This window comes from Girardinichthys multiradiatus, chromosome 7, assembly GCF_021462225.1.
Source record: "Girardinichthys multiradiatus isolate DD_20200921_A chromosome 7, DD_fGirMul_XY1, whole genome shotgun sequence".
NCBI classification, from domain to species: Eukaryota; Metazoa; Chordata; class Actinopteri; order Cyprinodontiformes; family Goodeidae; genus Girardinichthys; species Girardinichthys multiradiatus.
In genome coordinates this window covers 1,636,860-1,664,498 of record NC_061800.1, presented here as the reverse complement: position 1 = coordinate 1,664,498, position 27,639 = coordinate 1,636,860, and the positions used below count along the sequence as shown (strand labels likewise).

Here is a 27,639-nt window from a genome sequence, read left to right as displayed (position 1 = left end):
TGGAATGAATGAGTAACTTTATTTAAACACAGAGTCACTCAAATCAGGTTAAATGCAACAGTTTGTTTAGATAAACAAAAATAGAGATGTTTTACCAAAACTCTAAATTGATTGTATCAATGTGTTCACAAAGAACATGTTTCTCTACAGTCTTTTAGGAAGTTAAAAAAAGTCTGCAGCCAAAGGTCGTCTTTTGGGTGTGTTTGGCAGAGATTTGGCTCTGGTCTTCTTCGATCTGTTAAGGGTCTTCTTGGTGCTCTTAGGTATTTTCTTGTAGCCACTGAATACTGTGTTGGGCGGAGACTTCAGGACCCCAAACTTTGGTTTTTGCTGTGGGTCAAATGGCACTCGGGCCAAACCATCTGGACTCAGGAGCACACTGCGATCAGTCTTCTTGAACTCTAAATGACAGGAAAAACTGTTTTGACCAAATTACTGTATTTTTCACATTTCATTACATTCAGCTCAATTCGGTTTTAGAAAAAGGGATCTCCACTTTACAACAGACGTAATCTCAAAACACACACAAAAAAGACAAATAAACCCAACTTGTACTCATTAAATACTATTCTTTGCAATTCAAATACAAAACAAACCCATTAAGGAGAATTTAGGACAGGCTGTTGTACAGCAGACATGTTGGCTTAAACAAGTAGAGAAAACACATGTGTGTGTCTGCCTCTCTATAAAACAATACATGTATATCTTTAATAGACTTCATATATTGTGCCTCCAGCACTTATAAACAGACCAGGCGTAACATTAGGACATCCGACTAATACAGAATTTTACTCTTTTTTTTTTGGTGCCAACCCACCATAAACGTGATCTCAAGACAACGTAGAAGACCCCAAGCTCAAATTTAGATTTATGTCAATTGATCAAAATACAAACTGCAGTGAGTCCCTGACTTTAAAGAACTTCCTCATAGTGTTGGTCTTTCCTCTGCTGCCAAAAAAGCCACCATTTAAAAAACTTTCTGACCACGTGGCCTGACCCAAGTTGGCCTTTGTCAAACACCCTAAAACTTCATATTTTATTCTGTTAAAAAAATACGTTTTGGAGGACAAATTGTTTTTCTGCTGCCTTACCCATTAAAAGGTGCCACGATGAAGAGATGATCAGAGTGATTAAATTCACTGTCACTGGTTAAGTCATTATGTAATTTCTTACCAGCAGTTTTATTATTCTTCAGCCCAAAGGTGACCTTCTTTGATTCTGATCTGGGGGTTAGCTGCCTCTGTGGAATCAAAGCACAAAGGAAATGTTTGTTCATCCCATGCCTGTGACGGAATGTGATTATCCTAAATCTGACTAGAATTCCTTGATTGTAACTCAATTCCTCCACAGAACTAAGTAATGGTGTCAATGGAAACTACATGGCAGCAGAAGTGTCCACAAAGGTTTGATTTGCAGTTTAAAACTTAAATCTCTCCCTCCAACACCCAACACACACACACACAGAATTAGCGATATGGCCAAAAAACATTTATCAGGATATTTGGTGGTTTACAGCGATAACGACAATGGTCATGATAAATACCATTTAAACTTCCATTGCTGTGTTTTTTTAGTTTTAGATTGTATGGATGTGACAGAGAGTTAAAGCTCACAAACAACTACTGCTCTGATATCTCATACATATTGCATGGAACTTTCATATTGCCTTTTGTTGATGCTCTAATTTAGCCAACAGTGAAAATAAATTAAACAGGTAAAAATACAAATGGTACTTTGAGGTTCTGGAGTTTGTAAAACATCTTGCATCATTGTCACAATAAGTCTGCATTTTTATGAGAAAAATAATTTTATGATAACAGTAAATGGTACGATTACTGTCCATTCCTAACACACACACACACTTTCAGATGAAAACAAAAGTCAACATTTCATCCCTCAGTATTAAAAAGTGATGGATTCTGCATCTGCAGCTTTCTTTGGAGAACAACCATTTTCCTTACCTTCGTACTGGAAGTACTTGGGCTGCCCATAGTCTTACAGTAGAGAGGTGTTGGAACAGCAGCTTTTCTCTGAAAGGTGATAAAATCTGAACCTGACAGTCTGGAGATGCTCTTCTTGTTTGACGTTTTCAGGCCTTGTGGAATAGACGGCTCACTGACATCCTGTAAAAGGAAGGGACAATATAACTTAATTCAAGATTTTTATGTTAATACCGATGACGGTGAAGATTGCTGATCTTTGTAAAAGAGAAACTCCTGGAAAACGTTTTCGCTACACCAGAGGATGCTTCTTAGGACATTTTCACAGCTATAGTTTCTTTTACTTTGGCATAAATCAGTTGATTAGTTTGTAAACATGTAACTTTTTTGGGAGGTTCAGTTTCTTTTCACACAGAAAACTCCAAAAGAATCAAATCATGTTTCTACAAATCACATGACAACATTTAGTCCGTTTTTTGGTCAGATCTGTATGGGGTGGGAGAACCAAGTGTAAATTCATTTGGAACCATATCGGGACAACCACCTCCTCCAAAAAGCTTCGGTATTGATGTTTTGGTCCTGTGATGTGTTCACAGCTACACAGGCAAACCGCACCATGGAGGGAAATGAACCAGAGTACTTTTCTCATTTACTCAAAATATCAAAACAAGAACTACTCATCTCATTTTCAAACCACATTCAATCTGCCATTCTAAAAAAAGTTGTGTCCTAAAATAACAAATAGTTCATAATCCCATAATAATGAATCATAAACTACCAGACATCTTGTATTTACTGTGGGTCTGAAATAACTCTACTTTCTTTGAGCATTTATCTTGAGAAGATGATTTTCTGGGAAGAAGACATTGGTAATTGGACTGAATTGATATAGTTCTACTCTAGTCACACCGTCCACTAAAACCACTTTACACTAGAGCCACATTCATCCAATAGCACTAACACACACACACACACACACACATACATCCCTTAAATAATCGGTGTTTTTATCTTCCATGTTTTTATGCTTGTATTTATTGTAAAGCATGTTGTGGTTTTTCATCTGTGAAAGGTGCTATATAAATAAAGTTGATCTTACATACTCACATTGTTCAGTTTGGTTTTCTTGGTCATGCACTTTGCTTCAGTGATGCTTCTGACTCCAGTGGTTCCTTCCAAGTCATCTGCCTCAAACTCAAATTCCACAGGGATCTTCCTCCTCCTCTTCTTAGCTGCTTTCTCAGAAGACCTGATCACCTCAGCTTCGACTAATGGTTGCTCTGGATCTGCACTGCTTTCCCCAACCTCATTCATCTGGTCAGCTGCCAAATTCAGAGTCTTTGTGTTTTTCTGCATTTGTTGTGTTTTTCCAGCATTCAGCTGAGGACTTTCTGACACATCAGTCATCTTTTCTCCTTTCTGGTTGTTTTTCCTTTTCACAGGTGTTGGAGTGCATTCCCCTGCAGGTAGGAAGTCAGAGATTGTCTGATTGGTTTTGTTCTGGTCAGTGTTCACTTCCCCCTTGCCCTTCTTCTTTGTAATCTTTTTATGATGCACCTCAGATTTGATTTCACCATCAGTGGATCCTGAACTGACCACAGCTGTGTCAGTCACAACCTTTTGTTCCTCTTGGATCTTCTGAATCTTCTTGTGCATCTTTTTGGCTGAAACTGCAGTGTCAGGAATCTTTTTGAGTTTAGGGTTTAGATCATCTCCTGATGCATCATCAGAGCCTGCTGGTTTGACCTCTGTTGTTATGCTCACATCATTCATTGGCAGGTCACATCCAAGCTTGGCCTCAACCTTCCCATGCTTCTTTTTGTTCTTGGCAGAAGTTGGAGCACTAGCCTCAGCCAATGCTGCAGGACATCTGTCTCCTGATGCCTCACTGCTCACAGGTAAGAGGCCTGTTTCAGCTTCAGCTTTCAGGCCCTTTGTCTTCTTCCCAGGGACTGGAGCTGGCGTTTCAGAGGATGTATTTGACTTAGCAGATGTTTGCTGCTGCTCCTCTCTTTCTGTTACCACAGGTTCAGAGGTAAAGTGTCCTTTTTCCTTTCTTAACTGCGTTTTACTACCAGTGGTGCAGGATTCTGCTTGAAGCTTTCTTCCAACTGAATGCTGGAGCTGTGTTTCTAATGGAGGCTCTAAAGTGGAGCATTGAAGTGGTCTTTGTTTTACCGAATCTTCTAAACAATCCACAGATTTTGGGTCTGCGTCACTCTCATGGCTCTCAGTTTTCTTCTTCTTCTTTTTCTTCATCTTTTCATTTTTAACAAGCACATCAACAGGTTTTGTACCGAGTGCCTCCCCTTTTCCCCCTGAAAAAGCAGAAACAGAATTCCTTTAAGGCATGAAGCAACAGCATTGCAATGTTGGTGGTATGTCAATAGAAACTTGCTTTAAACTTTGCATTCACCAACTCAAGATTCCTTGACATGTCATCATGTTAAAGAAGTAGTATTATATCATGAAAGTAGGGCATTTAAGTCATAGCATGCAGTGATGCAGGGTTCTCGCCAGCCTAATCACAGCATGCTACACTAAACGTTGTCACCGTCACGCTGTAATTAGGCCGATACGCTCATAAAAAAATGAACATATCTGCCCTTTGACTGACATCTGTGCTCCCTCTTAATGTGGATTTTATGCTGGCAACTGCGCATGGGCTGAGTCTTGGTGCTTCCTTTCACCCTATGACCCTGTGCGACCCCTAATGGTAAAGCTTTCTAAAATTATGTCAGCTTCGAAGGGTGAGTATAAACGGTGTCAGATCATGGGGCTCTTCCCGGTAGATGCTAAGCACAAATCAGGTAACGGTCATTCCACTAATAGCAAGGAGCAAAATGACAGGTCTGCAGCCAGTACTAGCACTGCGTCAGTCATAGACAAGGACATCATTTCTGCTGCTGGAGTTCTTAACAAGCAGAAAAAAACAGAGGTCTGGCATCGATCCAGCACGGAAAGAAGTTTTCTAATGGCTGGAAATAACCGCCGATGAAGCTGGTGGGCCTTCACATTGGGTTATTTGCGCTCACTGTTGAACCTTTGATTTTACTCTAAGGCTGAAATCATGAAAGTGGTTGGCAAAAATAGCACAGTTAGCATAACATTGACACATTGATAGTTATTATGTTCACTATTAGCCATCTAAAATGTGCATTTTCCATGTAAATCCCCACATTACATATTAGTGAGACATTCTTACAGTGACTGTTTGTTACTCTACTATTTATGTAACATTTAGTCATTCGTATGCATACTACTTCTCAGGGTATGAAATGAGATGTTTTAACACTGTTTATATGCAGGAGATAACGCATAAAACAGCATTATTGTCATTGCTATTGTTGTAAGACTGCTGTAACAGTTGTTAGCAATACGCATGAAAACTGGAACGTTACAACTCGGAGGTGACGTAAACTCCGACATCCCAGTTCACATTTGCAAAGTTAATGGAACGCAGCATTATTGCCTACTAAGGCATGGCATCCCACTCTTCTTGAAGGACAGCTCTCAGGTCATTGAGGTTCTGGGGTACAGAGCTACAAGCCTCTAGATGGTGACTCAGCTGATCCTGTAGGTTTTCTATGGGATTCAGGTCTGGGGAAAGTGCAGGTCACTCCATTCCAGGTACCCCAATCTCCAGCAGCCATTCCACAATGATGCAACCAGGATGAGCTGGAGCATTGTCGTCCATGAAGATGAAATTAGGTCTGGGCTGTAACACCACCACTACTAAAGGCTTGTCTGGCTGATGCATAGCGCTCTCCTCTCCAACATCTTCGGCGGCCATCACTGCTGCTCAACGTGAATCAACTTTCATCAGAGAACAGCACTAAGGCGGCACTGGTGTCTCATCCAGCATACATGATGCCTGTGCCTGTTGGAATGGTGAGATTGGAAATAGCTGAACTCTAAGAGGATGCATCAACAGTGAGTTTCTGTTTCACACAGGACAGATGAAGAAAACAGGAGAATTCTTAAGACTAGGATGATGTTACATATGTCATGTAATTTGTTTGTTTTATTCAACTTAAAAGCTGCTAATTTCAAGTATATACAAGATTTCATGACATTAAAAATAATATTGGCTTTGACTCAATATATATCCAGGGACTTGGATTTGTATCTGGAACAGAAGAACTGGAATGGGACGATGAAAATGGATAACGAGAAAGTTACAACGCCTTTAAAACAGAAAAACTAACCAGTGTCAGCTTTGCGCATCTTCTCTGCTGGTTTCCCTTCCTCATTCCTGCGAGCTGCTCTCTTCATCCTCTTCCTACTGCCAAACATATCATCATCCTCATCTGTGGAAACCTCCTCTGGATATTCATCCTGTGGAAATGTGCCTGGGAGTAGAAAGTTAAAGGTAGGACAGTGTAACCTCAGTCAAAAAGAGATTCTGAGAACCCTTTTATGGAAGCAAAAAAAGGAAACTCAGCCTCTTACCTTCACTGAGATCTCGCAGCCTAAGAGAAACAACACAGAATAAAGGAAAAAAAAAAAAAGAAATGCGTATCAGTTTAAGATAAACTATATCCTGCAGGCACAACATCCATATGTAAAAACCATCATATCACAAAGCAGTTCAGATACAAGCCGCTTCTTGAAACTCTACAAAATAAAATCTAAATATTGTCAAAAAACGTAACCAGTCTGGATTCATTCTACATTTTGGTTTGTTTCTCTTTATGTAAACATACTTAACATGCACCGGCCATGACTTTAAAACAAACTTATGTACCGACCCGTGATTTCTGTGTAGCATTACAACACTACTATTAGGTGTGGAACCCATCATTTTTTCCAGATATCACCTAGAAAACAAGTGCTTGAACGACAACATGCCATCACTGGTCAGATGTGAGATGAGACCTGAGAAACCGACATCGTTTTGGCAAACTAAGACACTACATTAACATTCATTCATTACCATCTCCCTATATTAAGGAAGCCTGGAGTTTATGTTGCCCCTGGAAGCACTTTACTACTCTCGGTTGAGCTTCAACCTCCCCCAGCTTCGCCTCCAAAACTACCAAAACACTACATAACACCACAGGACATTTCAAATGAGCTTAGACTATAAATGGTAAAGTGTAAGCTATCAGGTAATACTCAACACGTGTCCCTACACAAAGAAATAACATTGTTATAATCAAGGAAGGTATCTGACGGATCGAGAGACAGAGAAGCCATGCTAGGCTAAAAGCTAGCGCTAGATTAAAACCATTTATGACACAAAGATGCAAAAAGAATATGTTTTAGATCAAAAAATGCCAGTAAAGAAAAATATATGCCTAAGATTTAGGTTACAAACCCAATATGTACAAAAACATATTTCAGGAAAGAACTCTTCAATGCTATGGAGGAAATCTGTAAAGGTTTAGCTAAAAAACATGACATGTTTTTTGTCTTTGTGAGTTAGGTGCTGTTTAACTGCTCTGGTTTGTTTTATGGGCTTCTACTCACACTTTGATGACTTTGTAGAGTTTCTGTCTGTTATGGCCGGGTGTGCTGCTCCGACTTGCCAGCTTAAACAGCTTGTCTGCCAGAGCAACATAGTCAAACTAAAAAAGCACACCAACACATGTTAGAATCTCATCATCCATTAAAATACTGAGACAGGAGAAAGTGTTTGTTCACATCACTGCAGTCTGACTCTGAAGGATCAGCCAGTTCCATATTACACAAAACAAAGTAGGGTAACATTGTTAAAAATTCCAACTATAGTTATCAGTATTTTTAAAATCAGTATCTGAAAGATAATTAAATATGTTACCAGGTTCACATCCTAAATTTGATCCCTGAAAGCCCTTCTAGACAAGAAGCAGAAATGAATTACATTTGGATGCTTTAATTTTTAACAAGGAGACTGCAAAGTAGACCTTATTAATGCAGTTTAGTCAAAAAATGGTACCAAATACAGATCAAAGCCATTCAATCCATTCTCAGCACACAGTAGAGTTCAAACACAGATGTGTTTAAAGCAAACATCTGTTCATAGAAATGGTGAAAACAGAATAATGTACTGAGGTGTGTTGATATGTCTGCAGATCATCAATTGGACAAATGATTGCAAATGAGTGGTAAGAAAAAGATCAAGTGATTAAGTGTTAACGTATCACAAATATTGACATGCACAAGCTGGTAACTGACTGAAGGTGGTTAAGCAGCTTTAAATATTTCTAAGAAGCTGAAATTAATAATAGGACAAATCTCAGAGGGGTCCACTGGCAGATTAGCAGCTCAGTGAGCTGCCACGAGGAACTTCACCTGTTAAACTTTATCAGAACTCATTTACGGGAACATCAAGTTCTGATGTACTCCTCTAATATGAAGCACATTCATGTCTAAACAACAAAACAAGCAGCTGATCTGTCAGCCCTGACTGCATGTCTGCTATTAGAGTTAATGATCAGATCAAATCAACAGTGTGATGTAGAACTTATTACTGCTTTAACTGCCCTTCAATTCATACAGTCATAGAATAAAGGGAATGATCTCTATAGAGAAAGAGATATTCACCTGTAGAACTGGTCCAACATCTTCATCTGGCAGTTCAGTGTCAGAGTCATCCAAATGAAGCAGCTCATCATCACTCTCTTCTTCTGTCTTCAAATGACTCCCTACAAGCAACGAGTTCAGGTGGTACAACTCACATCAGTAAAAACCCAGTAAAGGTTCTAAGTGTGTGCTGCTGTGTGAGGATGTACCGTTGATCTGCTTCTCAGCTCCGTCCTTACTGACTGCTCTGCTCTTTCTGTTATCTTCCTCCTGTTTGTCCTCATCTTCCTTAGACTCCCGCCTTGAATCCGAGTCTGAGACCTCAGCTGTTTTCACCTCTTTCATTAAATCCTCTACAGCAAAAGGAGCCTGATCAATGATGGTGCTGAAAAAGCTTTTACAGATGGCGCTAAAGAGTGTTCGGCTGGAAAGAAAAACAAAATGAGCAGAAAAGCTGTCAGGAAAAAAGGATGTAGACTGAACAAACAGAGGATGTTTTCTGGACTGCATCAGTATGAGACAAGACTGACCTATACCTTACCTCCTCTTGTTTAAAGAGGCTGAGCTTCCTTAGAAACATCATGTCTTACCAATGGATATGATAAAATGACTTGGATGGTACTGTATGATGTTAAGGGTTGCACTGGACAATATGTAACTGGATCTGAAAATGACTGTTTCACTGGGTTGTGAATGGGTTCGGGAATGAATAGGATTCTTTATACTTGGAAATTAAGGGGATCTGTTTATTTTATAAAGTGCACTGAGATGATGTTTGTTATGAGACAGATAGACAACCAGCTGGTATTGGTGGTACTTAGGTACGTAACCATTACCATGAGCCATTCTCGCAGATTCTGATTTTAAAATAGTTTTTTAAAAGCGAATCTTGGTGCAAGTCCTTCCAGCATGCAGCTGCATTACTTTTTGCACAGTCTGAATTAAAGGTGAATGCAGCTGTTGGAGAGTGCAGCTCCCTCTGAACATGTTATAAACTCTGTAGCTGCTTCTGGCCCTGTCTCTTTCAGCTTTATGTTAGGTTGATGTAGTGCCAGGGCTCATCTATGAAAGTCTGAATAATAAAGAGACACACTCAGGGTGCAGCATGAGAAAGTCAAGTTTCTACTTCCTGTGACCTCTCAGCTACCAGCAATTAACTTTGGCATGATTTTAGTAGAATATGCCAAGCAATTGTAACTAATCCTCACTTTGATATCATTCTTCATCATAAGCATGCACAGGAAAACTTACTTCTTGGTTTTGGCTGCTTTCCTGCAGAACGGTTCTATAAAAGTCAGGTTCTGATCAGCAGTGAGCTGCAAAGGAAAAAAGGAAAGAGTTTCATTTGTACCAAATTTGAAACAGTCCAGTGCTGATGTAATTTCTTATGATCCTGACTAATCATCACCAATTAAATACTGGATCTAATATTTAAAGACATTACTGAATTTGACTTCTGGAATGTCATCAGATCCAGAAATGCTTTGGACTGAGTGTGTGGTATTATTGTACTTTGAAGCATTTCCTCATTGACTTATCAGGGCAAAGTTATTTTTTTCCACGTGCCAGGACCTACACACCCTTCACACAAACAATTCTATGTGAGGGTCTTCGGTTTTTAAGACCAACTCTTAAGTACCATGTGTGATAGTGGTGGTGCTGTACCTCTGCTGCACCAACAGCTGCCAGTTCAATTATGTACAGGTCCAGAATGTGTAACAGGAGCCCAGAGGGTGCCTCATTCTCATTTTGCAGGAGATGAGACTTCAGCAGCTCCAAAAAATTCCCAATAGCGCTGAGAAAATATTAGCAGTTATTATTTAAATGCTTTTACAATCAAAATGAAGAGCAGTTTTTCCAAATCCTTACCTGCTCTCCCAACCTCTCCTCCTCAGGACTTCAAACATTTGTCTGAACATAAAGCGAACCAGCTGTGGAGGAGATATTATTCATTATTTGGAAATAGAAATGCTTCCATTTACAGCTTTGCATGTTTTCATTCTATTGATACAGAGAGTTAAGGTGCAAACATTTCTGCTAAACATCTACATGTTTTCAACCGCAAACATCATTTAGCTAAACATTGTGAGCACCGTTTTCACAGTGACGTTTAACCTAAAGTTCTAAAAACTGCTAAATGTTTTCACAGTACTTCCTACATACATTGCATGATATATATACCCAGTGTCTTTTCTCTTTAATCCCATATCAATAAGTAGTTGAATACACTTAAACCCAAGGACACCCAGTGGTATGGAACATAGTGGGGCAGTAGCATTTCTAGATTTGGGTCATATGGGCAGTTGCCCAGGGCAGCAGTAGATATAGGATGAACAAGCACCACATAAAATAAATTACGTTTATTGCTTTTATTCGAGTACTTCTAGGGAGTCGGCAGTCCCTGCCTGCTGTAGAAAATAAGGAGACTATTTTACCTGTTTCTTTCTGTTCTGCACTGCATCCCATCCCAAAATTTGGATCATTTTGATAGGTTGGGAGGAGGTAGAAAGAGAGATTTGTTTAATGAAGTGGTTTTCCCTCCTGATCCTCAGGACCCACTGTCCTTCATGTTTTATATGTGTCTTTGCTCCAGTTCCTCTGAAACAAATTATTTAATTACCTTCTTAGCATTCCATCAAGTGCTGCAGAAAGTCCGTTAATCACCCATTTATTTAAGTCAGGGAAACACCTAAAACATGCTGGACAGTGAGCCCTGAGGACCAGGATTGTAGGGATGCCGTTAGGATTTTTTGGATGCTATTGTTCATGATAGTAATCTAGTAGCCATAAAGAAACTGCCTTTATTTTATTCTTTTTCCCCTCAGATTGTTTTAAGGACACACTGCATGTGGTGCTGGTATATGCCAATTCTACAGAAAACAGCTGTAACAACTTAAAGAAATTTACAAAAGAAACATACACAAACTGTTGACTTCTGTAGCTTTAAAAAACGTATATCCGTTATAGCTATATGCTGCAGGGCTGCAACTAAGGATTATTTTGCTAATTGATTCATCTGTCGACTATTTTTTCGATTAGTAATCGGATAGCAAAAGTTGGTTAATAGGAGACTTTTTACAGAATTTGGACCAGGTGAAGCCAAGTACATGCTACTTGGAGAGTTTTGGATCGAGCATATTTACAGACAAGATCTTTTATCTTAAATGCAAAATGTATACTTTTTGTACAATTTAAGCCTAATTACTGCTCTGAGTGTGTCGTTCTTTCAGTAACTTGTATATTTTAGACTCTGTATACTCCAGTTAATGAATATTCCATTACTAAATTAGTTGATAGTTAAATCAATAATTAATTAATCATGATTAATCCACTCATTAATCCGCTCAATTGTTTCAGTCCTAATGTGCTGTAAGGAAAAAAAAGAAGTACAAGATTGAAAGAAAGTTGTAGAATGTTTGAAATGAAATTAATCCATTGTTAAAGTAAAAAAAAAAAAAAAAAAAAAGAAAGGCTTCAGAAGTTCTGGTTCCTTAGAAGTAAAAGAATGTATAAATATATATATAATGTATAAACCAATCACAACGTGGTTTTGTCACAAAAAAAGGTTGAGGAGTTCCTGCTCCGAATTACAACAGCCAATTTAAAAGAGTTGGTACAGCGTATACGATATTAGGCTCATCTCGTCTGTGGCTCTAGATCCAGTTCAGTGTTTCAGGTCTGCAACACATTCCAAAAAGAGTCTGGATGTGGGTAAATTGGGTCTGTTAAAGACCAGAATTATTTAACCAAACTCTCAAAATTTGTCCCAAAAACCAGTGTATGCTGTAAAAACAACAAAGTGTGGAACAAAGTGGCCTATATTAACCCAGCTCAGCTTTCATGGCATCTACCCTCAGAAAGTAGGCCTGGCAGGGAGGGAGTAGCATTATAGTTCAGGAAGCTCAGTTCACATTCTTCTACAGTTTATGATGTTTGCTTCATGACTTTATAATAACCTTGATTTTAAATCCCAGATTTCTTCTTTCAGCTGTCTGCAGAAACAAGCTGAGTTAATCCTCCAGGCAAAGTAACATTTTAAACATTTATGTTCAAATGTTTTATAGTGTATGTTCTGAGGCACAAATAAAAACCAGCACAGGCCCCAGGATGGGGTCTCATTACCAGACTTTCAGTTAGTAAAAAACAAGGCAGCTGAATAGCATCCAACCTGGGTGTACAATTGTCTATTGAGACCAGCCCCTTTTATTAAACATCTAATTATGAAACGTGTTTCCTCAGTTTGGAGGGATTTCATTTCTGGTTAAGAGTGAAAATGAAAAGAATTGAATGGTTATGACTTTAGAACACCGATTAGTTATTCTGATCACACCTACCTGCCACAAATATCAGAATGCAGAAATACGCAGGGACTTTGTAGTACATAGGTGACTTCACCTACAGGTCCTTCTCAAAAAATTAGCATATTGTGATAAAGTTCATTATTTTCTATAATGTAATGATGAAAATTTAACATTCATATATTTTAGATTCATTGCACACTAACTGAAATATTTCAGGTCTTTTATTGCCTTAATATGGATGATTTTGGCATACAGCTCATGAAAACCCAAAATTCCTATCTCACAAAATTAGCATATTTCATCCGACCAATAAAAGAAAAGTGTTTTTAATACAAAAAACGTCAACCTTCAAATAATCATGTACAGTTATGCACTCAATACTTGGTCGGTAATCCTTTTGCAGAAATGACTGCTTCAATGTGGCGTGGCATGGAGGCAATCAGCCTGTGGCACTGCTGAGGTCTTATGGAGGCCCAGGATGCTTCGATAGCGGCCTTTAGCTCATCCAGAGTGTTGGGTCTTGAGTCTCTCAACGTTCTCTTCACAATATCCCACAGATTCTCTATGGGGTTCAGGTCAGGAGAGTTGGCAGGCCAATTGAGCACAGTGATACCATGGTCAGTAAACCATTTACCAGCGGTTTTGGCACTGTGAGCAGGTGCCAGGTCATGCTGAAAAATGAAATCTTCATCTCCATAAAGCTTTTCAGCAGATGGAAGCATGAAGTGCTCCAAAATCTCCTGATAGCTAGCTGCATTGACCCTGCCCTTGATAAAACACAGTGGACCAACACCAGCAGCTGACACGGCACCCCAGACCATCACTGACTGTGGGTACTTGACACTGGACTTCTGGCATTTTGGCATTTCCTTCTCCCCAGTCTTCCTCCAGACTCTGGCACCTTGATTTCCGAATGACATGCAGAATTTGCTTTCATCCGAAAAAAGTACTTTGGACCACTGAGAAACAGTCCAGTGCTGCTTCTCTGTAGCCCAGGACTGGGGAATGCGGCACCTGTAGCCCATTTCCTGCACACGCCTGTGCACGGTGGCTCTGGATGTTTCTACTCCAGACTCAGTCCACTGCTCCTGCAGGTCCCCCAAGGTCTGGAATCGGCCCTTCTCCACAATCTTCTTCAGAGTCCGGTCACCTCTTCTCGTTGTACAGCGTTTTCTGCCACACTTTTTCCTTCCCACAGACTTCCCACTGAGGTGCCTTGATACAGCACTCTGGGAACAGCCTATTTGTTCAGAAATTTCTTTCTGTGTCTTACCCTCTTGCTTGAGGGTGTCAATAGTGGCCTTCTGGACAGCAGTCAGGTCGGCAGTCTTACCCATGATTGGGGTTTTGAGTGATGAACCAGGCTGGGAGTTTTAAAGGCCTCAGGAATCTTTTGCAGGTGTTTAGAGTTAACTTGTTGATTCAGATGATTAGGTTCATAGCTCGTTTAGAGACCCTTTTAATGATATGCTAATTTTGTGAGATAGGAATTTTGGGTTTTCATGAGCTGTATGCCAAAATCATCCGTATTAAGACAATAAAGACCTGAAATATTTCAGTTAGTGTGCAATGAATCTAAAATATATGATGGTTACATTTTCATCATGACATTATGGAAAATAATGAACTTTATCACAATATGCTAATTTTTTGAGAAGGACCTGTATGTACTACATTGAAGCAGCAGAGACAAAAATCAGTTTTATTAGAACCAATGTTTGCAAACATGTATTGAAGTTATCTGGCAGAAATGTTACGTATACACATGCTACAGAAAGCTTACAGTCACTGTTGAACACCCCTCAGTTCATTTTATGTTGGATGCAGGCAGCAGCTATATGACGACTCATCCTATGTGAGTCGGGGCCAGAGCTAACATAGTAAGGTTGTCACGATGCAAACGTTTCTCATTCAAATCACTACTATGAGAAAAACTCAATTCCTTTTGTGATACCGCAGCAAATAATTTTTTGAAGGCACAGGGTTATTTCTAGTTCAGAAAAAAATTATAAAGTTACAATATGACAATATTTTAACTTTGTTTATTCAGGGGAAACCAATAAGTAAGCAACAATTCAGCCCTCATTTAGAAAAATGTTTAATTTAAGTCACTTCCCTGTTTGACAAAACAGTAGACAAGATAACAGTGTTAAAATCGTTTATGGAAGTACGCACCTCTGATTCTGTCAAGAATCATTTTATTTTATGAAAGGGGCTTATTATCAGCTAGCAGGGTTCTCACAAGCGGGCCGCTACACTGAAATTAGGCTCTGTTTGGTTTTCACGTTGGGTGTAGCGCGTGCGCTGAGTCTGCTCCCACGTCCTTCCCTGTGCGACCGCTAACGGTAAAGATTTAGGGTGGGGCTATCATGATGGGCCTGCAAAAGGTCCTTAATTGAAGATTTTTTTTTACAGAGTTTTGATCAGGTGAAGCTAAAGCTATGCCACTTGAAGAGTTCTGGATCAAGCATATTTACAGACAAAGTTTTTCATCTAAAATGCTAAATGTATGTTTCTTGTGCAGTTTTGGTGGTTTGGTGTAATTACTGCCCTGCTCTGAGTGGGTTGTTTTTTCCAGCTTGTTTTAAAATCTGTACACTCCAGTTAACGATTATTCCAATACCAAATTAGTTAAATGACATGACTGTAGATTTTAAGAGAAACAGGAATAGATCCAACACTATTTCCATTATAGGAGAAGAGGTGGAGATGGTGGAGGAGTATAAATACCTCGGTGTTCACCTGGACAACAGACTAGAGTGGAGATGTAACTGTGAAGCCATCTACAAGAAGGGACAGAGCAGACTGTACTTGTTGAGGAAGCTTAGGTCCTTTGGTGTTTGCAGCAAGATGCTGCATATCTTCTATAAGTCTGTTGTGGAGAGTGTGATCTCTTCTACCATCATCTGCTGGGGAAGCAGCATCAGAGCCAGGGACTTAAAAAAGCTCAACAAGATAATAAAGAAGGCTGGCTCTGTTCTGGGGACTCCCAGGGCATTTACTGAACTTTTGCAGTTGCTCTTTAACATCAGTGTCGTGGCATTACCTTGTAGCATTAGCGCAGCTAGAATGTGGCACCGTTCAGCATTTCAATTTTTCCATGCCATCTGAATCAGAAGAGCGCTTTGCGTTTGCCTTGTTGGCTAAAGAGGTTAGCGCTTTTTTTCTCGCAGTACTCGCCATGTTTGCCGTAATTAAAACTTCCTGAAGCAGTCCAGGGAGGGGAGCTGTGAACTGGCTGTTTTTGCAGCGCTGCTGCTGGAATAAGTGCCACATTAAGATGCGTCAGTTTTTATCGATTTTGACACAAATTAGTATCTTTGAATCTATGAACTTACCCTATTAAGACAGTGTCTCGCCCACGGCCAAAATTCAATAGATTGAAAAATAATCTAAAAGGAGGAAATCAGGAAAATCTCATAAAAATAAACACAACTCAGACCGAAAAGAAAAATAAAACAATTAAATGTGGCCTACTGAACATAAGATCTCTCTCTTCAAAGACTTTGCTAGTTAGTGACCTGATTTGTGACAATCAGATTGATTTATTTTGCCTCACAGAAACCTGGCTGCAGCAAGAGGATTATGTTACTATAAATGAGTCAACTCCTACTTATTTAAATTTTCACATTCCTCGAAATACCAGGCGAGGAGGAGTAGCAACCATCTTTCAGTCCAATTTATTGATTAGTCCCAGACCAATCAATAGCTACAACTCTTTTGAATATTTAATCCTTAGTTTTCCTCATCCAAATTGCAAAGCACTAAAACCTCTTGTTTGTTGTTTTGTACCGTCCACCAGGCCCTTACTCTCAATTTTTAGATCAGTTTTCAGACCTTTTATCTGATCTAGTGTTAAATACAGATAAAGTTATTATAGTGGGGGATTTTAACATTCATGCTGACACTGAAAGTGATAGCCTAAATATAGCCTTTAATGCTATCTTAGACTCAATTGGCTTTGCTCAAAACATTAACAAACCTACCCACCTTTGTCTTCATTCTGTGGACCTTGTGCTGACATATGGCATTGAGTGTAAAGACATAATATTTTCTCATAACCCCGTCCTGTCTGACCATTTCTTAATAACCTTTGAGTTTAATTTAACCGAGTACTCCACACCTGAAAGAAAATTTCATTATAGTAGATCATTATCAGGCGATGCTGTAACAACCTTTAAAGAATCTGTTCCACTTTTAATTTCCTCATTATCACTGAAAAGCACAGTGGAGGGCAATAATTCTGTTTCTGCCCCTTCACAAATTGATTCTTTTGTTCATAGTGTTTCTTCATCATTGCGTGATGCATTAGACAATGAAGCCCCATTGAAAAAGAAGGTAATCATTCATAGGAGGCTAGCTCCTTGGTTTAATTCAGAGCTGCATACTTTAAAGCACAATGTTAGAAAATTGGAGAGAAAATGGCGCTCTACACACCTAGAGGATTCCTACTTAATCTGGAAAAATAGCCTACTGTTGTATAAAAAGACACTTCGCCAAGCTAGAACAGCTTATTTCTCATCATTAATAGAAGAGAACAAGAATAATCATAGGTTTCTCTTTAGTACAGTTGCTAAACTTACACAGAGTCATAGCTCTGTTGAGCCATCCATTCCCTTAGCTCTTACCAGCCATGACTTTATGGGATTCTTCTTAAATAAAATTTATTCTATTAAAAAGAAAATCTTTGACATACTCCCAAAGATGATTACTTCATCCTCAACAAGTGAGACAACATTGGAAATAACTGCAGAACCTGATTTGTGTTTGGACTGTTTTGATCCTGTGAAGCTTCCTGAGTTATCAGAAATATTAGCTTCATCTAAACCTTCAACTTGTATGTTAGACCCAATCCCAACCAAATTATTTAAGGAAGTGTTCCCTCTGATTACCAGCCCCATTTTAGATATGATTAATCTATCTTTAGTAAATGGATATGTACCACAGGCTTTTAAGTTAGCTGTAATTAAACCTTTACTTAGAAAACCTTCGCTTGATCGAGATGACTTGAAAAATTACAGACTTATATCCAATCTTCCATTCTTATCTAAAATTCTTGAGAAAACAGTTGCTAATCAAATGTGTGAGCATTTATACAGCAATGACCTGTTTGAAGAGTTTCAGTCAGGCTTCAGAGCTAATCATAGCACTGAAACAGCTCTGCTGAAAGTCACTAATGATATTCTTATGGCCTCAGATAATGGACTTGTGTCTGTTCTGGTTCTGTTAGATCTCAGTGCTGCATTTGATACAGTCGATCACAAAATTCTCTTAGAAAGGCTGGAATATGCTGTAGGGATCAGGGGAACAGCGCTAGGCTGGTTTAAATCTTATCTGTCTGACAGATTCCAGTTTGTTCATGTAAATGATAAATCATCTTTAAACTCCAGGGTTAATTGTGGAGTACCACAGGGTTCAGTACTTGGGCCAATTCTCTTTACTATATATATGCTTCCAATAGGTCAAATTATTAGGCAGCATGGGATAAATTTTCACTGTTACGCTGATGATCCTCAGTTTTACTTATCCATAAATCCTGATGAGCCCAACCAGTTAGATGGACTACAAGCATGTCTTGAAGATATAAAAAGTTGGATGACTTTAAATTTTTTGCTTCTAAATTCAGACAAGACAGAAGTTGTCGTCTTTGGACTGGAGTCTTTAAAAAAGAAACTGCTTAGTCAATCACTTAACCTGGATGGCAATAAATTGACCTCTGATAATAAAGTAAAAAACCTTGGTGTTATTTTTGACCAGGACATGTCATTTAAATCCCATATTAAACAGGTTTCTAGGATTTCCTTCTTTCATCTCCGGAACATTGCCAAAATTAGAAATAAAAATCCTATCCAGGAGTGACGCTGAAAAACTAGCCGATGCATTTGTTACTTCAAGGCTGGACTATTGTAATTCTTTACTATCAGGATGTCCACAAAATGCAGTTAAACGCCTTCAGCTGATTCAAAATGCTGCAGCAAGAGTTCTGATGAAAATTAAAAAGAGAGATTATATTTCTCCTATTTTAGCTTCCCTTCATTAGCTCCCTGTTAAATCTAAAATAGAATTTAAAATTCTCCTCCTCACATATAAAGCCCTTAATGATCTAGCTCCATCATACATCAGAAATCTGATTGGTCCATATGTTCCTAACACGGCACTTCGTTCTCAGACTGCAGGTTTACTGGTGGTTCCTAGAGTCTCTAGGAGTAGAATGGGAGGCAGATCCCTTAGTTATCAGGCTCCTCTCCTGTGGAACCAGCTCCCAGTTTTAGCCCGTGAGGCAGACACCCTGTCTACTTTTAAGGCTAGGCTTAAAACTTTCCTTTTTGATAAAGCTTATAGTTAGAGTGGCTTAGTTTATCAGGGAGGGAGCCTTCCACCCTGCCTGTTGGTTGGAGTAAGGGGGAGTCAGGTTTAGCCTAAACCGGCTCAGTTATGGTTGAGGTGCAAACACACCCTCCATTTCTGCTACCTGTATAACCCCTTCTCTTTTCGAATGGTTATAATCAGTCTGACAGAGAGAGGTATCCCAATCCTTGTGGTTTTTAGTATAACAATGACCATCAGTGGGACCCTTTGTGGGGTGCCTTGAGACGACATTGTTGTAAATAAGCGCCGTTTAATTAAATAATCTGAACGGAAACTATCTGTGTAGTTATGCTGCTATAGGGTTCGGATGCTGGAGGACATAACGACCACTTTCACCCTCTTTGCTACATTCTCACACTACTCTCCAATTTTGCATTATTTGCTGTTATTCAAGCTTTTAACTTTCTTCTTTCTATTCTCTTCCTAGAAGCTACACCTGGCCTGGCTCGTGTTTACCTGTGACACCTTTCTGGAGAGGGGCATCGTCCAAGCTTCTGCTGGCAACAACTTAATGCTCATCCTCTACCGATGATCCACATAGCCCTGTCTTTTAGTGTTTAACCCTTTCTCTCTCCTAGACATGGCAATTGACTGAGCTTTTACTGTAACTAACTCTGTGCTCTCTTTCAGACTCTAACCTTGAAACCTGGCTCAGAGTTGATCTGTTCTTTCTTTCTAGATGAAATGACTAAAGGAGCTACATCCATTAACATTTACTTTTCCTTCCCATAGAAAGTACTCCTGGATCAGTGCTTCTGTGTTCTTTTTGTGTCTCTGCTCTGTTCTCTCAAACCCCCAGTCGGTCGTGGCAGATGGCCGCTCATACTGAGCCTGGGTCTGGTTCTGCTGGAGGTTTCTTCCTGTTAAAAGGGAGTTTTTCCTCTCCACTGTTGCTACATGCATGCTCAGTATGAGGGATTGCTGCAAAGTCAACGCCAGTGACTGTCCACTGTCTCTACATGCTCATCTGGGAGGAGTGAATGCTGCAAGTCACTGACTGGATGCAATCTGCTGGGTTTCCTTAGATAATACTGCCTTGAGACAACATGTGTTGTAAATTGGCGCTATATAAATAAAACTGAATTGAATTGTTTTAATAATCGATTATATCGATATTTTGACAACCCTCTGACATAAACAGAATATTTCTGGATACCAGAGGAAACACACAATCCAGAATGTAAATAAGATCGGGAAAAAAAAAAACAAAAAAACAATCAGTTTCAGCAATTAAAAATTTTGAAGGAATTATGGTGAATGAAGCACATTGTAGCAAACTTAATCTGTGCATGCATAATTTCTGCTCCTTCAGACAGCAACACAATACACGAAACATTACAACCACACGGACAAGGGATTACTTTGGGAAACATTTGTCCACCTTTACAATACAGACTTAAATTGTCACAAGTCATTTCCAAACTTAACCCTGTTCCTGGGTTCTGTTTTGGAAAACATACAGGTACATCTCAAAAAAATTTTATATTGTGTAAAAGTGCAATATTTCTTGCCAGTCAGCTCAAAATGTTCATTATTGGACACTCAGTGTCACACCCTAATCAGCTGATTAACTTATAACACCTGCAAACGTTTTCTGAGCCTTTAAACGGTCTCTCACTCTGGGTCGTAGGCTACACAATCATGGGAAAGACTGCTGACTTGACAGATCTCCAGAAGAGTCATCAACACCCTTCACAAGGAAGGTACGCCACATAAGGTGATTGCTGAAGAAGCTGGTTGTTCACAGACTTCTGTATCTAAGCATATTAACAGAAGGGTGAGTGGAAGGAAGAAGTGTGGTAGGAAAATATGCACCAGTAACAGGGAGAACCCCAGCCTAGGGAGGATTGTTAAGCGAAATCCATCCAATAATTTGGGGGAGCTCCACAAGGAGTGGACTGAGACCAGAATAGGTGCATCAAGATTTACCACACACAGACGGATACTAGACATGGGCTACAAATGACGAATACCTCGTGTCAAGCCACTCCTGAACCAGAGAAAACAAAACTGGACTATTGTTCAATGGTCCAAAGTCCTGTTTTCAGATAAAAGTAAATTCTGCATTTCATTTAGAAATCAAGGTCCCAGAAGCCTGGAGGAAGAGTGGGGAGGCACCACATTGCTTGAAGTCTAGTGTGAAGTTTCCACAGTCAGTGATGGTTTGGGATGGGGATGTCATCTGGTGGTGTTGGTCCACTGTGTTTTTAAAGTCGACAGTAGATGCAGCCATCTACCAGGAAATTCTAGAGCACTTCATGTTTCCCTCTGCTAACAAGCTGTATGGAAATGCAGATTTTAATCTCCAGCACGACTTTGCACTTGGCCACACTGCCAAAGGTACCAAAAGCTGGTTCAGTGACAATGGTGTTCCTGTTGTTGACAGCCCAACAAACTCCCCTGACCTGAACCCCATAGAGAATATATGGTTGTTGACAAGAGGAAGATGAGACACCAGACCCAACAAGGCAGATGACCTGAAGGCAGCTATCAAAGCAATCTGGACTTCCTTTACACCTATGCAGAACCACGGGCTGATCTCCTCTATACCACGGCACATTGATGCAGTAATTCATACAAGAGGACGTCCAACCTAGTTTTGAGTGCATAGAAATGGGCATGCTTTTGAAAGCCTGACATTTTTACTTAAAACATCCTTGTTTTAACTGGTCAATATTACTTGCAGGTTGTTCTTTCACCAAATGGCATTTTTTAGAGTCTGTAAAATGTTTTACTATATGCTGAATGAATCTCTATAAAATAACTGTTTCACTTTGTGAAAAATTCTAATTTTTTAACAAAATATTCTAATTTTTTTTAGATGTAACTATAGATGCTGGATCTACATCTCAGCAGCAGGTCTAAAGGCTGGGCTCTGGGTGACTGCAGGTTTTTAATGCTTATGGAAATATTCCTTCCCCACTTCTGTGATGGAAGAGTTCAGGGTTCCCACATAGTCTGGAAAAGTTTTGAATTTTCCAGAAAAAATAAAAAACCAAATTATTTTTGGTCATATTTCCATTTTTCTAACAGAGCAAAGGTCAAATAATGTTTAATAAATGCAGTGGTTTTTATATACATTTATATCAATTTGACAAGTTTTATCTTTGATTTGCCAAATCATACCTTGGTTTTAACAACTGGCCCAGTTTAGTTTGATTTACTGACTGAAGACACACTCATACAAACATCAGAAACAGAACAACCTGAACATCTCTGGTGAAAAGCTGTGGTTTTTAAACTGGGCGTAAAATGGCAAAGTGCTAAAACTTGTATTCTTGGGAAGTTTTACAAATAAAATACAAGTGCTGAAGTTCACAAACTGTGTTGTGTTTACTCTAGGATACTCCATTCCTTATTACTTTGAAGACTGGAGGCCATTATACCTGGTCATGTTTCATTAATCATCATATAGTAAAATTTACAGATAAGACCCCATGAAAGTTCCTGCTGATACTTGTGCTAAAATGCCAAGATCCTTATAACAAAGGTCATCTAGAAATGAGTGGAGAAGTGTGTTTATTGCTGAGGTTTTACAGAAAGATTTGCTGCCTCATCTACTCTGAACATCTGTGTGTTTGATTGCATATACACTGCTCAAAAAAATAAAGGGAACACTTAAACAACACAATATAACTCCAAGTAAATCAAACGTCTGTGAAATTAAACTGTCCACTTAGGAAGCAACACTGATTGACAATCAATTTCACATCATGTTGTTCAAATGAAAAAGACAACAGGGGGAAATCTTTGGTGATTATCAAGAAACACTCAATAAAGGAGTGGTTCTGCAGGTGGGGACCACAGACCACTTCTCAGTACCGATGCTTTCTGGCTGATGTTTTGGTCACTTTTGAATGTTGGTGGTGCTTTCACACTCGTGGTAGCATGAGACGGACTCTACAACCCACACAAGTGGCTCAGGTAGTGCAGCTCATCCAGGATGGCACATCAATGCGAGCTGTGGCAAGAAGGTTTGCTTTGTCTGTCAGCGTAGTGTCCAGAGCCTGGAGGCGCTACCAGGAGACAGGCCAGTACACCAGGAGACGTGGAGGAGGCCGTAGGAGGGCAACAACCCAGCAGCAGAACCGCTACCTCCGCCTTTGTGCAAGGAGGAACAGGAGGAGCACTGCCAGAGCCCTGCAAAATGACTCCAGCAGGCCACAAATATGCATGTGTCTGCACAAACGGTTAGAAACCGACTCCATGAGGATGGTATGAGGGCCTGACGTCCACAAATGGGGGTTGTGCTCACAGCCCAACACCGTGCAGGACGCTTGGCATTTGCCAGAGAACACCAGGATTGACAAATTCGCCACTGGCGCCCTGTGCTGTTCACAGATGAAAACAGGTTCACACTGAACACATGTGACAGACGTGACAGAGTCTGGAGACACTGTGGAGAGCGATCTGCTGCCTGCAACATCCTTCAGCATGACCGGTTTGGCATTTCTTTGGAGGGCGGTATGGCCCTCCATGTGCTCGCCAGAGGTAGCCGGACTGCCATTAGGTACCGAGATGAGATCCTCAGACCCCTTGTGAGACCATATGCTGGTGTGGTTGTCCCTGGGTTCCTCCTAATGCAGGACAATGCTAGACCTCATGTGGCTGGAGTGTGTCAGCAGTTCCTGCAAGATGAAGACATTGAAGCTATAGACTGGCCCGCCCGTTTCGCAGACCTGAATCCGATTGAGAACATCTGGGACATCATATCTCGCTCCATCCACCAACGTCACATTGCACCACAGACTGTCCAGGAGTTGGCGGATGCTTTAGTCCAGGTCTGGGAGGAGATCCCTCAGGAGACCATCCACCGTGTCATCAGGAGCATGTCCAGGCGTTGTAGGGAGGTCATACAGCCACGTAGAGGCCACACACAATACTGAGCCTCATTTTGACTTGTTTTAAGGACATTATATCAAAGTTGGATCAGCCTGTAGTGTGTTTTTCCACTTTAATTTTCCAGGCCTCCATTGGTTAATAAACTTGATTTGCAGCTGAGCGGCTGGCGATGAAGGAATTACAAGTAACCAGCTGCTATGAAACGTCACTTCAGTTCTCATCTTCAGCCAGAAAAAAGGTCAACAAGCCCAGAGAACCGATCACAACTGAGTCAATTATGACGAACTAAAGAGCAGATGATGGATTAATTAATTCAAATGACTTTTTTTTTTTTTTTTTACAAAAACAACTTCACTCTAAGTATTTTTTTTACAAATACCCAAAGTTTTCACTTGAGTTCAGGATGAACAGTGAGTAAATGATATCAGCTGTTCTATTGACAAACAAAGAGTACAAACCTGGTAGAACTTGTCCATCCGCAGCCGGTCAATCCCGGTCCACTCCCGTTTAAAGGTTTGCAGGAAGCTCTCTAGGTACATCAGCTCTGCAGGGAAAATTATTTTCATTAGCAAACACAGCAAGTATCTGCTATATCTGTCATGAAGGACAACGATTCACTGTGAAATAATGCAGGAGAAACTTACGTTTGTCGATGTCATGGAAGCTATGGATCAGGGCGGAGATCTGGTTTGACAGCTCCTCCTTAGGAAAAAACCACGAGGAATAAGTAAATTTGACTATAGGACCTAGAGCTGGCTCTATGATTCCTTGTATGCAACATTTCTGACAGGATGCCAAATAAAGAGCAATCCTGAGCTAAAACAACAGCAGTGATCTAATTAACAAGACTCAGATGATACATCATGGTTACACCTGGCAATGCTCAATCATTTACAAATGAACAAGTGACTGAAACAGAGAGCATGGGGATCTCAGTTTTCCACATGGGAGCTCAGACCCTAGCTATCATTACCCGTCAACCCACTGGATGGTGAATTATAGTGGCAGAGAAAGTTTAAACTAAAACACGTATTTACATACATTACATGAAAATACACTGAAATGAAATCAGACTAGCTGTTTTCTTTTTTAGATCAGTTAGAATTATCACAATTATCTATTTGCCAAGAGACAGAATAATGAGGAGTTCAAACTATTTGGGAAACTTAGATATGATGGCATGGATTTGTAAGCTTCTGATATGTTAATTCACAACATTTTAGTTAAACGGAGGTACAGATGTATTTTAAGAAAACATCCCAAACACACTGCTTCCTTGTGTGACATCATGGCAAAAATAAGACAAAATATCAGGGAGAGTCTAATTCATCCATGTGTACAGTTTCCAGATAGCGAAAGTTGCCACATTCATCTGTCATACTACTCTAGACAAGTATTAATGTCATGAGAATCATACTGCTTAGGGAGGAGAAAGGTGTCGCAGAGCTGGACATGTTCTGGCGTGAAATGTACAAATCAACCCCAGAATAAAAGCTAAAATGGTGGCTGGAGCTGGTGAGAGGTTGTGGAGGAAGAAGCCATTACTCCATAAGCAATATCAAAGATTAAACAACATGATTAAAGTTTGCAGATGCACTCTGGGACATAGATGTTAATTTCCAGAGACATGTCCTATAGTCTGATAAAACTAAAATGTTTGGGCCATAATGACTATTGTTACATTTAAAGAAAAAGAGGGGATGCTTGCATGTCTTTGACCACCATCCCAACTGTGAAGTACAGGGGTAGCAGCATCGTGTTATGTGGGTGCACTTTACAAAATAGCAGGCATCAAGAGGAACGGACATTATGTGGAAATACGGGAGGAACATACAAATGTATGTTAACTTTTGACTTTAAGGTAACAGACATTTTTTATTATTATTGCAGTGAACAACAAATAATTCTGGCAATCCAAAGTGAACTAAAACTGGAAAGGTTTAGTCTGATTTAATCTCAGACAGTGACTGTGTATTTGGTTTATTTTAAACAGTGGATGTAAACATCTGGTTTCAATTTGACTTGGTCAACTTACTAAAGTGTATTTGACATATAAAGAGCAATTATTTGTCATTACATTTTAAAGATTTAATTATGCCAAAGTCATTCAAGTGTATGTAACATCACAGGTACCATTCTATGTTCTGAAGCAAAATTAAAAGTATTTTAATACAAGCAGAGAGGTGCTTTGATGTGTTATTTAGAAACTTTACATTTTCTGGAGTATGTTGAGAATGAAAGAAGCTTCATGAAGTCAATAAGCTTTAAAATGAAACCTGAAGGTACCTCATTAGGAAGCTAATCCTGCCTCTTTCAGGCAGCTTCAGGCTTATGAAAAAGTCAGCTCATGTGTTCACACACCTGCAGCAGTGGTTTGTCCTGCATCCACAGGCAGTAGAAAAGACCTTTCCACAGCTTGAGGAGTTCATCTCCTGTGAATCCGCCTGAAAACCAGAGGAAACATCAGTCAATTCAGAGCACATGCCTGCTACACCTCAGTATGAATCGTCACTGCCTGATCACTAATGCTCCTCTGAGATCTGTAGGTCTTTAGAGTACTGTGTGCAGACGGACAATGCTATTAATTGAAGATCAGGGGTGCCCAACTACAGTCCTTGCGAGTCATCTTCAACTTTGTGCTCCAACACACCTGAATCAAAGACTTGCTTCCCTCATCAACAGTCATTCAGCTCTGCAGAGGCCGAGTGACGAGCTATTTATTTGACTCAGGTGTGTTGGAGATAGGATACATCTAGAGGTTACAGGATGCTGACTCTGAAAGACTGGCCTAAGACACCTTGGCGTAGATCGTAGTCACACATTAGCCTTTAGGCCTCAGTTTGTCACCGACTGAAGTAATGATCATTGTTGGCAAAACTCTAATTATTGCCGTGTGGTGACTGCGGGGCCCTGTGTGTAGGTCAGCCTGTGTTTGGCTCCCTGTTCGCCCCATGCCCCGTTCAGTTAGCCTACCTGCGGCTCTCTGGGAGCGGGCACTGATGTATTTCCGCAGTTTCTTCACAGCCTTGGTCCGGATGGCCTTCTCGTTGGAGGCTAACCTCTGAGCCAGCTGACTCTCCGGCTCCTGAATTGGTGCCATGCTCTCACACGTTCACGTGGGTTCGTCTGTCCCTTCTTCTTCTTTCTTCACACGTTTTCTCCTTCGGCGCGGGTCAATGACGTCCTCTTCCTCGTCCTCTTCTTCTTGTTGAAATGGCGGTTGGAAAGCAACGTTTTGGTTAATTATCGCCACCAACTGGAACTGAATGTGGATCGGCATACTAACTTGCTACATAACATACATGCATCCATGTTTCTCTATTAACTCAGTGTTCTTAAGGTACTTAACAACAATAACATTCCGAACTTTGACTTTGTCCAAATGATCTTATTTCCAGCTGCAATTTCTTTTAAATCACATATCAGTTCCCTTCATTATAGTTGGCACAGAACAATAAAATGTGTTCCACTAACTCCTCTTGAAACCAAAGGTCACATTTTCCGGTAGCATGTTTCCCCAGTTTAAAGAAGGTAATGTTTAAATAGTAAATGACCTGAACTTGTATAGCCCTTTATCAAGTCCCCAGAGACCCCAAAGCACTTTACACTACATTCAGTCATTCACACACTGACAGAAGTGAGCTGCCATACAATCAGCGCCACCGGGCCCTCTGACCACC

General features: G+C 40.0%; 1 protein-coding gene across 1 annotated transcript; it reads right to left on the bottom strand.

The window, feature by feature from the left end:
• Window positions 1–27,161, bottom strand: LOC124871870 (ribosomal RNA processing protein 1 homolog B-like). The gene is made up of 16 exons (XM_047371479.1): window positions 26,933–27,161; window positions 26,321–26,403; window positions 24,604–24,661; window positions 24,418–24,503; window positions 10,317–10,378; window positions 10,113–10,242; window positions 9,699–9,763; window positions 8,657–8,871; window positions 8,469–8,569; window positions 7,413–7,510; window positions 6,393–6,412; window positions 6,149–6,292; window positions 3,048–4,258; window positions 1,962–2,123; window positions 1,174–1,240; window positions 1–401 (listed from the first exon to the last, which is right to left on the bottom strand). Exons 1-16 carry the CDS (start codon window positions 27,057–27,059, stop codon window positions 163–165), a joined length of 2,868 nt encoding a protein of 955 aa, XP_047227435.1. The 5' UTR covers window positions 27,060–27,161; the 3' UTR covers window positions 1–162.
• Window positions 27,162–27,639: the final 478 nt, after the last annotated feature.